The sequence below is a fragment of the Homalodisca vitripennis genome, chromosome 7 (genome assembly GCF_021130785.1).
Source record: "Homalodisca vitripennis isolate AUS2020 chromosome 7, UT_GWSS_2.1, whole genome shotgun sequence".
Lineage (NCBI taxonomy): Eukaryota > Metazoa > Arthropoda > Insecta > Hemiptera > Cicadellidae > Homalodisca > Homalodisca vitripennis.
Genome location: NC_060213.1, coordinates 62,496,726 through 62,512,401, shown reverse-complemented (window position 1 = coordinate 62,512,401; position 15,676 = coordinate 62,496,726). Strand labels below are relative to the sequence as shown.

Genomic DNA, 15,676 nt, shown 5'->3' with positions numbered 1-15,676 from the left:
TGAGCTCATCAGGGACCTCATTGTAACGTTTGGGGCCGAAGTATGAAAAACACTTCCTCCCAGTCCTAAGCTTGCCTTAGGAAAGTTAAACTTCCCACTATGGCGAGACCGGCGCTGAGACACCTCGTGACGGGAAGAGTGCCTCTTATAAAGGTAGTCGGACTCGCAAAGATGTACCGTATGAAGATACATGGTCGAACTTATTTATTTATTTATTAAGAAAAAATAAAGCGAATTACTGAGTTTTCAAGCCTTTGGATACAATCCATGTCCTTCCTAGAAATACTATTGCTATATGCAGAGAAGCAGTAATAAAATACTGAAAGTGTCAGTATCTCTGGAAGCCATTTTCTAAGCCTATACAGACCTTCAAGTCTCCCCAAAGCACGCTGGAAGGCATTTGTGACATGTTCAGTGAAGGTGACTCCACTATCGATCACGACGCCGAGAGTCTTAGCCTTGTCACAGACATCCAGCAGACTCCTGCTTTCAAGTGAGATACCTCACTTTTTAAGGGTCTGTATTTGGTAGTATGGCGCACTGTACAAAACTTTACTTGTCTGAATTCAGTTTTAGACCATTAATTTCTGACCAGTTAGCTATATTCAATTTCCAGATAATTATATCTACTCAAATAGATTAAAGTATTGATTACTTTAAAGAACAACCGCCCGTACACAATCTTTAGGAGTACCGATGGCCGAGCGGTCCCCCCCATCCACTTACAGTTCTAACTGCAGTCCTGGACTGAGACAGTCCGGGACTGCAGTTAGAACTGTAAGTGGATGGGGAATCCGGCAGGCGAATCGTTGGACTGTCAACTGTCGCACGGTGCGACAGTTCAACGATCGGACTGCAGGCGGAACTGCTAGTTAGTGGAGGCTCCCGTGACAGGCCACAGTCGACAGTCCAAGCTGCGAGATATGCGATGCGCTAGCTCAGCTGCTCCGTGTCGGCCTCATGCGTCATTGAGTGGTGAGCGTTTGGTGGTTGCGCATTGTTTTGTTTGTGACGCGGCAATCATGGCCAGTTGGTCGAAGGATAATCTTTTACAGTTTATAGAGGAGTTTAGGAAAACATGAATGTGTATGGAAGGTTAAGTCAAAAGACTATCACAATAGGGAAAAGAAGGAAGCAGCCCACCGTAGTTTACTATTAGTAGTGAAAGGGTTTGACAGTACTGCAACAAAAAGCGATGTGTTGAAGAAGATAAACACTATCAGAAGTGCATTTCGTAAGGAACAAAGAAAGGTAACAGCCTCTCAACGTTCTGGCAGTGGTACAGACGATATATATGTACCAAAGCTGTGGTACTACAGTGAACTTTTGTTTCTTATTGACCAGGAAGAATGTCTAGGAGGGACTTCCAACTTAGGAGAAGGAAGAGTCAGTGAAGACGAGGTAAGAGAATTAAATTACTAGTTTTTGCGGTTAAATAATGTATTCACAATGCTACAACTAACTTACAGTTTGTCATCGGGAGGTATTTTTGTTTTCAAAATAATCATTATAAACTAAGAGATGTATCTGTCTTGCCATTCCACTTTTCCTTTGTTGCTAAAATAATGAACAAATTTATTTCTTACTTCTTTTGCACTAGCCATTGGGCGATCGGTTTGTCTTACTTGTAATGCCATGTGATCGCTGGTTCTTGGTCCAGGCTTAGACACACCAACTTCGTCGTCATCTAAATCCAACCAGTCTTTAGGTGAGTACCTTTGAGGATTGTCCTACGCAAATAGTTGTGCAGGTAGCTGCACGCAACAACAACACTATTCACTTTCTTCAAGTCAATGAAGGTGATTGGTTTTTGTAGAACCTGAAATCTCTCAGCGAGAATCCCAAAAACACTTTCGACCATTCGGCGTGCTCTTGAGAGTCGGTAGTTATATACCTTTCTAGGTTTGTTTGCAACCCTATAGGAAAAGGGTTTCATTATGACCTCAGTTAGGGGAAGGCGTCATCTGCAATGAATACGTATGGAAGAGCTTCGCCGTCTACAATGCCCTCTTCAGGTAAATTGAGGCTTTTTATCTGTTAGTTTCTTGTTGAAGTCTGTCTCTTTCAGAACTCCTCCATCAGATACCCGGCCATTAACACCAAAATGAAAATAAATTATTTCATAGTTTGCACTTAGCAATGCAGAAAAGTACCTGACTATGGAAACCCTTATAGTTATAGAAGTAAGAACCACTTCCAGGTGGTGGTGTTATGGCTATATGCTTTCCATCCATGCTGCCTAGGCAGTTGGGGAAATTTCCATTTTTCCCCGTACTCCTGTGCAATTTGTTTCCACTCCTCGGCTGTATTCGGTACCTGAAAACAATTCATAAACTGTCAGCTGTCATATTTCAGACCAGCGTTTTGTACGGAACAAATTTTTAATGAAATCAAAACCCATCGAGAACCGTATCACCCCTCGTTTTCCGTTCGCCACCCCCTCTGTAATTTTTTCAATATAATATTTTGAGAAAGTAATAAATAAGTAGTTAAGAATGTTCTGTGGTGATAACTGAATCATTATTGATATTGTGGTTCATTATTAAGTAATGACAGGGTGTCTACCGGGCACGGAAATAAAGGAAATCCGCGAAAAGTCACGGATTTTTGACATTTTTTTCAAACATTTTTTTTTTACAGGAGATGCTGGACGATTCACAAAAAGAACCATTAGATGCTGAGGAAAAATGTACCAGCGCCCAATCTCTACAGAATCCTCCCTCAAGTTGCTCGAACCGCTTCCAATATTACCTCTGCAACACCTGAACCTAAAGATTCTTTTAAACGGCAAAAAAAATTGTCCCCGTGGTGATCAAGTCTTGGTTAATATTGGGACAAACGACTGGCAACAACAAAAAGAAGAAGATCACTACGACGCCTTTGGGAAGAACGTTGCTCAAAAGCTGAGATTGCTGAACAATGAGCAAAGGATTTATGCGCAGAAAATCATTAATGATGCCCTGTTTGAAGCAGAACTAGGTGGACTAACACGATTTGCTACAGTTAACCCAGGTATTCTTTACTCAAGTTTCCACAACACCATCGGCAGCTAGTGTTACCCCAAGTTTCAAGGAGGTAGATCAACCTATGAACCAATGTATGATGATACAGCAATGTCTGGCTTCAGTGTCAACTATACAAATCTAAATTAAGTGTTCTATTATTAACAAGTAGGCTTAAACCTGTAAACTTTTCACAAACCCAAGCTGTGCGGTTTTTTAGTAGGCCTACTCCAGTAGTTGAGTACATTGAGAGTTATATGTTGAACAAATTACATTTATTATTTTTTTTTTTGTTTGTGGTGAAAATATTTTGCACTCAATTAAAATTACACTTTAATCTTTATTCATATGCGGTACTGTTGTGAGCTGCCATGTGTTTGTAATACTAGATTGCAATGTTATGTTTGACAGTGTCATAGTTTTTATAATTATTACTTTACTCATTTGTGGTTAAACATTACACCATAGGTACGTATTACTTTTTATCTTTATACTTACATTAATTAAATTGATTTTTTACTTTTTCTTCCTTAGTTATAAAAAAGTAAAATGTGTTGTTTGTACAACGCAACAAATACAAGTATGGATAATATAATGTTTACAATAATTTTGTATGAGTTTCATTACCTTTTACTACTTTATAAAAAATGGTTAAATGTTGTGTGCACACAGAAATGAACTCGTAATCGTTAGAGATACTGGAGTTGTAATTTAAAAATTAGCAAAAAAGTAGTGACATAATACAATGTGTAGGCTATGTACCTTAACAAATCCATAAGCAGATTAAAAAATATTGTAATTTCTTAAACAGTATGTTGGCATTCGAAAACAACAAAGACCTACTTTATTTCTTTTTCTAACTTTTATCTGGTTTCATATTTTGGATTTTTCAAAAACTACTTGAAACACACATTAGGCTACTAACCTTGCAATAGTCATTCAAGGCCTTGACAATAGCTGAGCAGGTCTCTGGAATTATTCTTCCTAATGTTTGGGGGGAAAATCTCGTTGAAAACTTTAAATCTTCCATTGTTCTGCCAGTGCTTAGATACCGCAATGTCGCAGTCAGTTTTTCATGTGGTGTAATGGCTTCCCTCATTTTTGTATCTTTGTTTGGTAATCAATGGTGTTTACTATACGTAATTAAATCAAAGTACGTTTTTCTCGTCCATTCTTAAGTAGTTTTTCCAGTCTCTAGGATATGCTTCAAGCTCCCTAAGAAGGTGAACGTGGTTAAATCTCTTCCTCTGAAGCCATTCTTTTTTTTCCACATTTGATGCCTTCGTTTCTTGCGTTTTTTAATAGCTACCGCTATTACAGCGTATGCTGCCAAATCTTCAAACGTTAGACATTGCACTTTAACTTCACATACGATAAGAACTTAGAATGCACTTTTCCTACAGCCACAAAACGAATAATATAACTAAAAATATAATAAATAATATAACGAATAATAACTACAAAGTACACACTACGGCAAAACACCGGAAAGACTGACCACGACAACCACGCCACCGAACGGACTGCGGTCCGCGACTGCAGTCCGTACTGACGTGAACATTTTTCAACAGTCCACAGTCCACCGTTCACAGTTCTGACTGCAGTCAAGAACTGCAGTTCGAACTGTAAGTGGATGGGGGGCCTAAGTCGTTGGACTTTGGGTCTGAGTTAGAGATAGCGTTGGTTTAAATCCTGTCTGTGACCGTTGCACTTTTTATCAGTATCATCGACCTTGTACTGTATAGACTCTCCCCCTTATTCTGTTTGATAAGATCCTCGCAGAAAGAATAAGGCTTAAAAGGGGATCGGCCTCTCCTTTTTTTTTGACGTGACAACGTCTTAAATTAGGTTGCGGCTCGGAGTCACTCATGGAAAAGTGTAACGCCCGGTAACGTTACGATGCCCGTCCAGTGGGTCCGCCGCACGGGATCCGCACGGGATAAAGCAGATAACTGTGGGTCCGCCGCACGGGATAAAGCAGATAACTATGTTTATTCGTGAAAATGTGGAGTGCTTAGATTCGTCATTTACAACAACTACAACAATAAAGGTAAATAATTGTACACTGATATTTCATTATCGTAAACTATGATTGATTGATTAATTGTTAGATTGACACAAAAGTTGAGAAACTGAGTTTATAGGTTATGTCATACTATTGACAAATGTTGATAGTGTTAAGTAAATTATTAGTTTAAATCACTCTGCAATCAATCGTAATTCAGTCGATTGAGAAGAAACAGCGCGTATTGCTAGTCAAACATTTAAAATAACAAATTATAACCTCTAACCTGTCATAACAGTGCGACCAAACAAACGAACTAAACCGACCAATCACCACGCGCGGAGTTAGAATTTAACTGTGTTTAGCAAGAATTTCAAATTCCAATTTTAGTAAATGTTTTATTCAACTTTACCATTTACAATAACAAATTTTAATTAATTTCAAATTATGTACAATGTTTTAGTAAACAAAATATATTTCTATAGTTAAAATTTGTGCAATTCTTATTTTCATTCAATTCCTTGTTCCTATTGTGCAATTTAATAATATTCATATCAATAAATATTCTACCGAGAAAAAAGACGTTGTCACGTAAAATCTTCGCCCGTAAAACCGACTTTACAGGCAACCATAATGTTTTTTTTTTTTTTTTTTTTTTTTTTTTTTAAAGATAGAGTAATAAATAGCTATAATGGCATCGAGCGTGGCTGCTGCTTGGAGATAGGCGACCTTGTCCTTGCAAGCATTCCGCCTGCCCGGCCGTGGGTGGTGGTTCGGAAGTCACCTTGGTACTTTGGGATTATACCGACCACACCCAGACATGAATCGTTATTTCACATTTCGTTTCTACTGATTACTAGATTAGCGTAGAACAATATTTCGTCAATATAAAACAGGAATTGTCTTATCGCAAACCCCTCCCCATCCTCAGACAGAGGTCAAAGTCGAGCGTCTAGTAGATAACGTGATTGCAGAGTCTCGCCGCCCGTTCAGCTGGTGCATCGCTTTGTTGTACTTCCGTGTTTTACCTCTACATTTCTCCAAACACAAAAATTCAACAAAAACAAACATTTACCAAACTAAACTCTTTATTAAAAAAACACTAAAAACTTGTTTTTATTCTTGATCACATTCCGCCACCCAAAATGCGAGTGCCTCCGGCCATCAGCGCGGGCTTTGGCAGCACCTTCGGTGCTGCCCCGCGCTGATGTCGACGAAAGAAAAACATCCCTCGAGATAGTACCTATCAGTAAAATATCAAATTCTAGAGGGGCTAATCAGAAATATAAATTGAATTGTAATGGAAAGGCAATTATGTACCGTGCAAATCACGTGATGCCGCGCGGTCTGCCGTAATCAGGATTCTCGAGAAAGATAAGATAACAGCGACAACAATAACGATCACAATACCTGGAAATGCTTGTAAGTTTGTAATTTTGTAATTGAAGAGTTGTTTTTTCGTTCTATCATGTTTGTTTCTATAAATTTCTATTTTTGTGTTCTTCATACTAGTGTGGTCGGTATAATCCCAAAGTACCGAAATATTTTTTGTAAATTTTATATTTGATTAAAAAAAGTGTTTGTTAGAAAATTTTTGATGGTTAATTTTACAATATAGTGCAATTCTACGTTTAATTCTGAACACAAAAATATATACTCTTATTTATATTGCTTTTATTTTATATTTTTAATAATTTTTTTAAAAAAATTTTCAGTAATACCGTATGATAATAAAATTCTCAAGTCCTGAATAAATCCACAATAAATGATTTCAAAGTGTCTCAATATCCCTACATACCCACATAGGACGAAACATTGTTTAGTGTGGAACACGAGATAATGGATAGGAACGGGTTTTCACAAATTTTAGTTTTCCAATCGTCTGAAATTAACGTTTATAAGAGCCGGAAGGTAATCAGTGAACTCCAAATAGACGTACATGATGTTTAGAAGATTTAAAAATATATTATATTCCTTATTTTAACACTACCAGGTTTTTAATAACAGAAATACACGGAATTTTATAGTCCTTGAAGTAAACACCAATTTTTTTCCTTCCTATTAAAGCTATTAGGAACTTTTATTTTTGATTGATTTCGTTTTGGAATGATCGTCTAAAAAATTGAGAAAAGTTTATTTTTCTTTACACAAATCATTGATACCGTGAAAGGAAATATCAAGTTAGAGATCTAATGACGTAAGATACTGTAATGACAGTCTACTGAGGTCTGGTTGTAGACGGTTAGCTTGAATGGAATGGGTTGGGTTTGGTTAGTATTTTTCGGCGTTCATGTTCATTCTTAACCACCGTGAAGTTAGCGTCACTTTATCGTCCAGGACCGTCTAGTGCATCAATGTTGCAGTCATCAATCTGAAGGCGTTAACAAAAATTCAAAAACTGAGATAAAATTGTATAATACTAATTATAAAACGATCTTTCACAAAATCAACACAGTTTTTTCTATTTATTACTTTCCACAAAGGTTTCCCATTAAATGTGTCATGAATAAAAATCCCAAATATAATACTAAGTAAACCGTAGGAATGTATCGTAAAATGGACGTCCTCTAATAAATGCCACTCCTGAGACTTAACCAAACAAGTGCCCGCAATGGAACTTTGTACACAGATGCTCTGTAAGCTGAACTTTAATATTACCAACGTCAAAAAGGTGGTGTCGGCCGTCAGAGGTCCTATCGTCGAAATTAAATGCACCGTTAGACGGGGCGTTCTCGTATAAAAGTCGCTCCTGAGAACTAAACCAAACAAGTGCCCGCAATGAAACTTTGTACACAGATGCTCTGTAAGCTGAACTTTAATATACCAACGTCAAATAGGTGGTGTCGGCCGTCAGAGGTCCTATCGTCAAATTAAATGCACGGTTAGACGGACGTTCTCGTATAAAAGTCACTCCTGAGACTAAACCAAACAAGTTGCCCGCAATGAAACTTTGTACACAGATGCTCTGTAAGCTGAACTTTAATATACCAACGTCAAATAGGTGGTGTCGGCCGTCAGAGGTCCTATCGTCAAAATTAAATGCACGGTTTAGACGGGCGTTCTCGTATAAAAGTCACTCCTGAGACTTAACCAAACAAGTGCCCGCCAATGAAACTTTGTACACAGATGCTCTGTAAGCTGAACTTTAATATACCAACGTCAAAAAGGTGGTGTCGGCCGTCAGAGGTCCTATCGTCGAAATTAAATGCACCGTTAGACGGGGCGTTCTCGTATAAAAGTCGCTCCTGAGACTAAACCAAACAAGTGCCCGCAATGAAACTTTGTACACAGATGCTCTGTAAGCTGAACTTTAATATACCAACGTCAAATAGGTGGTGTCGGCCGTCAGAGGTCCTATCGTCAAAATTAAATGCACGGTTAGACGGGCGTTCTCGTATAAAAGTCACTCCTGAGACTTAACCAAACAAGTGCCCGCAATGAAACTTTGTACACAGATGCTCTGTAAGCTGAACTTTTAATATACCAACGTCAAATAGGTGGTGTCGGCCGTCAGAGGTCCTATCGTCAAAATTAAATACACGGTTAGACGGGCGTTCTCGTATAAAAGTCACTCCTGAGACTAAACCAAACAAGTGCCCGCAATGAAACTTTGTACACAGATGCTCTGTAAGCTGAACTTTAATATACCACCGTCAAATAGGTGGTTGTCGGCCGTCAGAGGTCCTATCGTCAAAATTAAATGCACGGTTAGACGGGCGTTCTTGTATAAAAGTCACTCCTGAGACTAAAACCAAACAAGTGCCCGCAATGAAACTTTGTACACAGATGCTCTGTAAGCTGAACTTTAATATACCAACGTCAAATAGGTGGTGTCGGCCGTCAGAGGTCCTATCGTCAAAATTAAATGCACGGTTAGACGGGCGTTCTCGTATAAAAGTCACTCCTGAGACTTAACCAAACAAGTGCCCGCAATGAAACTTTGTACACAGATGCTCTGTAAGCTGAAATTTAATTTACCATGTCAAAAAGGTGGTGTCGGCCGTCAGAGGTCCTATCGTTCGAAATTAAATTGCACCGTTAGACGGGGCGTTCTCGTATAAAAGTCGCTCCTGAGACTAAACCAAACAAGTGCCCGCAATGAAACTTTGTACACAGATGCTCTGTAAAGCTGAACTTTAATATACCAACGTCAAAAAGGTGGTGTCGGCCGTCAGAGGTCCTATCGTCGAAATTAAATGCACCGTTAGACGGGGCGTTCTCGTATAAAAGTCGCTCCTGAGACTAAACCAAACAAGTGCCCGCAATGAAACTTTGTACACAGATGCTCTGTAAGCTGAACTTTAATATACCAACGTCAAATAGGTGGTGTCGGCCGTCAGAGGGTCCTATCGTCAAAATTAAATGCACGGTTAGACGGGCGTTCTCGTATAAAGGTCACTCCTGAGACTTAACCAAACAAGTGCCCGCAATGAAACTTTGTACACAGATGCTCTGTAAGCTGAACTTTAATATACCAACGTCAAATAGGTGGTGGTCGGCCGTCAGAGGTCCTATCGTCAAAATTAAATGCACGGTTAGACGGGCGTTCTCGTATAAAGTCACTCCTGAGACTAAACCAAACAAGTGCCCGCAATGAAACTTTGTACACAGATGCTCTGTAAGCTGAACTTTAATATACCAACGTCAAAAAGGTGGTGTCGGCCGTCAGAGGTCCTATCGTCGAAATTAAATGCACCGTTAGACGGGGCGTTTCTCGTATAAAAGTCGCTCCTGAGACTAAAACCAAACAAGTGCCCGCAATGAAACTTTGTACACAGATGCTCTGTAAGCTGAAACTTTAATGTACCAACGTCAAATAGGTGGTTGTCGGCCGTCAGAGGTCCTATCGTCAAAATTAAATGCACGGTTAGACGGGCGTTCTCGTATAAAAGTCACTCCTGAGACTTAACCAAACAAGTGCCCGCAATGAAACTTTGTACACAGATGCTCTGTAAGCTGAACTTTAATATACCAACGTCAAAATAGGTGGGTGTCGGCCGTCAGAGGTCCTATCGTCAAAAATAAATGCACGGTTAGACGGGCGTTCTCGTATAAAAGTCGCTCCTGAGACTTAACCAAACAAGTGCCCGCAATGAAACTTTGTACACAGATGCTCTGTAAGCTGAAATTTAATATACCAACGTCAAATAGGTGGTGTCGGCCGTCAGAGGTCCTATCGTCAAAAATTAAATGCACGGTTAGACGGACGTTCTCGTATAATAAAAGTCACTCCTGAGACTTAACCAAACAAGTGCCCGCAATGAAACTTTGTACACAGATGCTCTGTAAGCTGAACTTTAATATATACCAACGTCAAATAGGTGGTGTCGGCCGTCAGAGGTCCTATCGTCAAAATTAAATGCACGGTTAGACGGGCGTTTCTCGTATAAAAGTCACTCCTGGAGACTAAACCAAACAAGTGCCCGCAATGAAACTTTGTACACAGATGCTCTGTAAGCTGAACTTTTAATATACCAACGTCAAATAGGTGGTGTCGGCCGTCAGAGGTTCCTATCGTCAAAATTAAATGCACGGTTAGACGGGGTTCTCGTATAAAAGTCACTCCTGAGACTTAACCAAACAAGTGCCCGCAATGAAAAACTTTGTACACAGATGCTCTGTAAGCTGAACTTTAATATACCAACGTCAAAAAGGTGGTGTCGGCCGTCAGAGGTCCTATCGTCGAAATTAAATGCACCGTTAGACGGGGCGTTCTCGTATAAAAGTCGCTCCTGAGACTAAACCAAACAAGTGCCCGCAATGAAACTTTGTACACAGATGCTCTGTAAGCTGAACTTTAATATACCAACGTCAAAAAGGTGGTGTCGGCCGTCAGAGGTCCTATCGTCGAAATTAAATGCACCGTTAGACGGGGCGTTCTCGTATAAAAGTCGCTCCTGAGACTAAACCAAACAAGTGCCCGCAATGAAACTTTGTACACAGATGCTCTGTAAGCTGAACTTTAATATACCAACGTCAAATAGGTGGTGTCGGCCGTCAGAGGTCCTATCGTCAAAATTAAATGCACGGTTAGACGGGCGTTCTCGTATAAAAGTCACTCCTGAGACTTAACCAAACAAGTGCCCGCAATGAAACTTTGTACACAGATGCTCTGTAAGCTGAACTTTTAATATACCAACGTCAAATAGGTGGTGTCGGCCGTCAGAGGTCCTATCGTCAAAATTAAATGCACGGTTTAGACGGGCGTTCTCGTATAAAAGTCACTCCTGAGACTAAACCAAACAAGTGCCCGCAATGAAACTTTGTACACAGATGCTCTGTAAGCTGAAATTTTAATATACCAACGTCAAAAAGGTGGTGTCGGGCCGTCAGAGGTCCTATCGTCGAAATTAAATGCACCGTTAGACGGGGCGTTCTCGTATAAAAGTCGCTCCTGAGACTAAACCAAACAAGTGCCCGCAATGAAACTTTGTACACAGATGCTCTGTAAGCTGAACTTTAATATACCAACGTCAAATAGGTGGTGTCGGCCGTCAGAGGTCCTATCGTCAAAATTAAATGCACGGTTTAGACGGGCGTTCTCGTATAAAAGTCACTCCTGAGACTTAACCAAACAAGTGCCCGCAATGAAACTTTGTACACAGATGCTCTGTAAGCTGAACTTTAATATACCAACGTCAAAAAGGTGGTGTGTCGGCCGTCAGAGGTCCTATCGTCGAAATTAAATGCACCGTTAGACGGGGGCGTTTCTCGTATAAAAGTCGCTCCTGAGACTAAACCAAACAAGTGCCCGCAATGAAACTTTGTACACAGATGCTCTGTATGCTGAACTTTAATATACCAACGTCAAATAGGTGGTGTCGGCCGTCAGAGGTCCTATCGTCAAAATTAAATGCACGGTTTAGACGGGCGTTCTCGTATAAAAGTCACTCCTGAGACTTAACCAAACAAGTGCCCGCAATGAAACTTTGTACACAGATGCTCTGTAAGCTGAACTTTAATATACCAACGTCAAATAGGTGGTGTCGGGCCGTCAGAGGTCCTATCGTCAAAATTAAATGCACGGTTAGACGGGCGTTCTCGTATAAAAGTCACTCCTAAGACTTAACCAAACAAGTGCCCGCAATGAAACTTTGTACACAGATGCTCTGTAAGCTGAACTTTAATATACCAACGTCAAAAAGGTGGTGTCGGCCGTCAGAGGTCCTATCGTCGAAATTAAATGCACCGTTAGACGGGGCGTTCTCGAATAAAAGTCACTCCTGAGACTTAACCAAACAAGTGCCCGCAATGAAAAACTTTGTACACAGATGCTCTGTAAGCTGAACTTTAATATACCAACGAAATTGAAGTTGTTTGTGTTTTGTACTTATTAGTTATATAAAGTAATACATTACCTTTTTATTAGACAATACTCGTACTTCTTTTCCATGTAGTCAGGAAATTTTAAAAAAATGAGAGCTATAACAAAAAGTAAAATTTAATATGACACAAACCATGTTTTTTTTTTTTTTTTTTTTAAGTGGTGAAAAAAATGCATTGCTGCACGAACGCTTGGTCTTACCGTAACCAAGCGAACAAGTGTGGGGCTCTCCACCAGATAGTATTCTGATGGCATACCCACTAAAAAAAACACCACTTTTCTTCTTTTTTCTTCTTCCTTCTCTAGACTCTGGAACTCAACGGGTACAAAACTTAAAAGATAATACGGTTGCCATAAACCTATTGTCTGGTAATGAACACCATTTCGAGGAAGGAACCACCTCACCCGAGCCTTTACCTGAGACTACCTCACTGTTAATTCTGTTGTAGTTAAAATATTTGTTCCATTCCATTATTTGAACGTTGATTAATTTGAACTGTAAAAATCATGCAATGCTAACAAACATCTTTGTACAACTATACATGAAATTAACAAATCGATTACATGGAATAGTAGGCTAATCACGCCAAACATTCTACGTAACAATATACCATATATGACGCCAGGGACTCGCTTATTGGAGAAAGAAAACGTATTATAAGTTTTTAATATTAAAGCTCGTATGCATTAAACAGAGGTAAACATCAATTTAATACTAACAAATGACCATTATAATTTTCAAAATAGACAAATTAGAATGAATAACATGATAATGATGCATTGACTTAAGAGAAAAAATCCTTCTAGAAGTTCTATATTTTTAGAATTGATAATATAATTAAATGGCGGGTACCATTACATCAACTCATAGAAATAGTAATACCATTGAAAGCATTCATTTCATATTGACTATGTTTAATAAGTCATAAATTGCAAACCTAAAACATGTGGTTTTAAACGCACAAACCTCGGAAATTGTTTGCTGCTTAAAAATACAAAGTATGACCTCAATATTGGCTTTTATATTATAATATGCGTCAGATACGTTTGATAACATACTGTATCGTTGAACTTAATATTTTAGTGCGGAAAATATCAAAATACACGTTATTGGCATAAGAATGTATATTTAGAATCTCCTTAAAAATCGAATGGAAAACTACAAAATCTGTTTCTGTATACAAAACGTAACACGCGTACGTTCTTACTGTAATTTACTGGGAGATTATATAACAACTCCAGATATCTTAACTACACTGAGGGCAGTTTCCCACTGGGGCATCAAAGAGTAGAGGAAAGGTTTATTTTTTACTCATAAATTTAATGTTAATGCCAATTTAAACGTGTTTTAGTTTCTATACGATTCTAAAACGGTTAGTAGTGTAAAGACCCAACACTGATATTGCAAATATAAAAATAGGGTCGTTGAGATAACGATTCGTAGAGTAAAAGAGCTGCCCCCAATAAAAGATCCTCTGAGACTAAACCAAACAAATGCCCGCAATGAAACTTTGTACATAGATCCTGAATTTTAATGTACAAAATGTATTTGTTAATTATTTGAATAGCGCTCTTTTTATAAAATCACAGTATACAGGGTGATTCAAAACTAAACGGCAATCTCTCGGGAGCTTATTCTATAGCTAAAAAACAAGTAAAAAAGTTCATATAACCATATGCCCGGAAACGCTTCGTTAGCGAGTTACGCCTAGCGAAAGATTTCGCCCGGATTTCAGAACCCTTGGTGAAGTCAGGCCGTATAAAAATGGTAAAGGTAGTTACAAAGATACAAATACGATTGTTTTTTATGTTTTTATATCTGACAAATTTATTAAAATTCGTCCAGAGCTGTAAATGCAATACTTTCAGAGATATCTTACGTAAAACACAAGAATTGGTGCAAAGAAATAACACATTTTTGTGTTTAACGTAAGATTACTTCCATAAATGTTAAATAAAGGTCATTTTTTTCTTAAAACAGATTTGTAGAACATTTAATTCTGAAAAGATTCATTGTGAATTACTTAGGAAAAAAAATTAATAATAGGTATTGAAATTTAGCTTTATTTAAAAATAAAACAGACGCACAAAAATGCATATTCTTATCTGCATAGAATATTAACTAATGTTTAGGTTGTGAGTAACAGCTGATCATTTATTCTAGACTGAACATTAACATAAAATGTATTTACCTTTATAAAAACTGTAATAATCACCTATAATAGTTGCTCAAAGTGTCCTCCGTTGTTAGCAATGCACGTTTTCGCATTCGAGGGTAGGCAGGTTTGTTCTTAAAAAATGTAAGTACGCTTACTCCATTAAGTCGATTAGGGAGGAAAAATGGACCAATCAAAATTATCACCCCAGAACACCAAGCCATACATTGACTGAAAAGTTATGTTGAAAATGCCTCGTCGCAGTTTCATGTGGGTTTGTCGTACGCCCAAGTATGGGTATTACGAAAATTTACAATTCCATTTCTAGTAAAACAGGATTCATCAGTAACGAGAATACGCCGAAGAAAATACTGATGTCGTAAACAATTTCTTCTTAACCAGCGGCAGAGAACATCTTCCGTTTATTAAGATCTTGCGGTAATAAGTCTTGAACACGTGTTATATGGAATGGGTACAACTGTGCTTTATGAAGTGTCCGCCATACGCTTGACTGGCAAATATTTAACTGACGTGATAATCGTCTGGTGCTTGTGGTTGGTGATAATTCTACAGCATTTATTATTGCTTGTTCATTATTATAGTTCCTTGCGCTACGTTGACGACCAATATCTATTCGCTTCGGTTTAAAGCTACCAGTTTCTCTAAGTCGTCTCTCCACAGCTTCAAATGTTTTGCGATCAGGTGTTCTTCAATGTGGAAAAGTATCACGATATTCCTGAACTGCAGCTAAACCATTCTTGTTAACTTTGCGTAAATCAGTATCATGTCCGTATACTCTTCAAACGAATTACATACCATTTACATTATCTGCCATTATTTACTAAGATAATTACATACACTTTTATAAAAATATTTAATAAAATATTTTAAAAATAAATATTTAATAAAATATTTTATACACTTGTATAAAATATTTCCAAATAATCACAGGATCTCACAAAATACAATCTTCACACGCCACAATACAAAAACCTCCATAAAGGTTATTCAAATATTACTTCATGAACTTAATTGTTGATCAGCTGATATTTCCAACCTTTGCAAAGAAAATATGACGATAAAAAGTTTTGAATAAATGATCAGCTGTTACTCACAACCTAAACATTAGTTAATATTCTATGCAGATAAGAATATGCATTTTTGTGCGTCTGTTTTATTTTTAAATAAA

At 38.2% G+C, this 15,676-nt stretch overlaps 1 protein-coding gene across 1 annotated transcript; it reads left to right on the top strand.

The window, feature by feature from the left end:
- Nucleotides 1-407: 407 nt before the first annotated feature.
- LOC124366744 lies at nucleotides 408-3,053 on the top strand. Its single transcript, XM_046823346.1, has 4 exons — nucleotides 408-493; nucleotides 1,068-1,421; nucleotides 1,601-1,614; nucleotides 2,713-3,053. Exons 1-4 carry the CDS (start codon nucleotides 408-410, stop codon nucleotides 3,051-3,053), a joined length of 795 nt encoding a protein of 264 aa, XP_046679302.1.
- Nucleotides 3,054-15,676: the final 12,623 nt, after the last annotated feature.

Bases quoted from the DNA above. Each gene is read 5' to 3' on its own strand.
- LOC124366744 (XM_046823346.1), top strand. From the start codon at position 408: ATGTTCAGTGAAGGTGACTCCACTATCGATCACGACGCCGAGAGTCTT. The intron at 494-1,067 runs GTGAGATACCTC...TTTATAGAGGAG, and splicing joins CAGCAGACTCCTGCTTTCAA to TTTAGGAAAACATGAATGTG.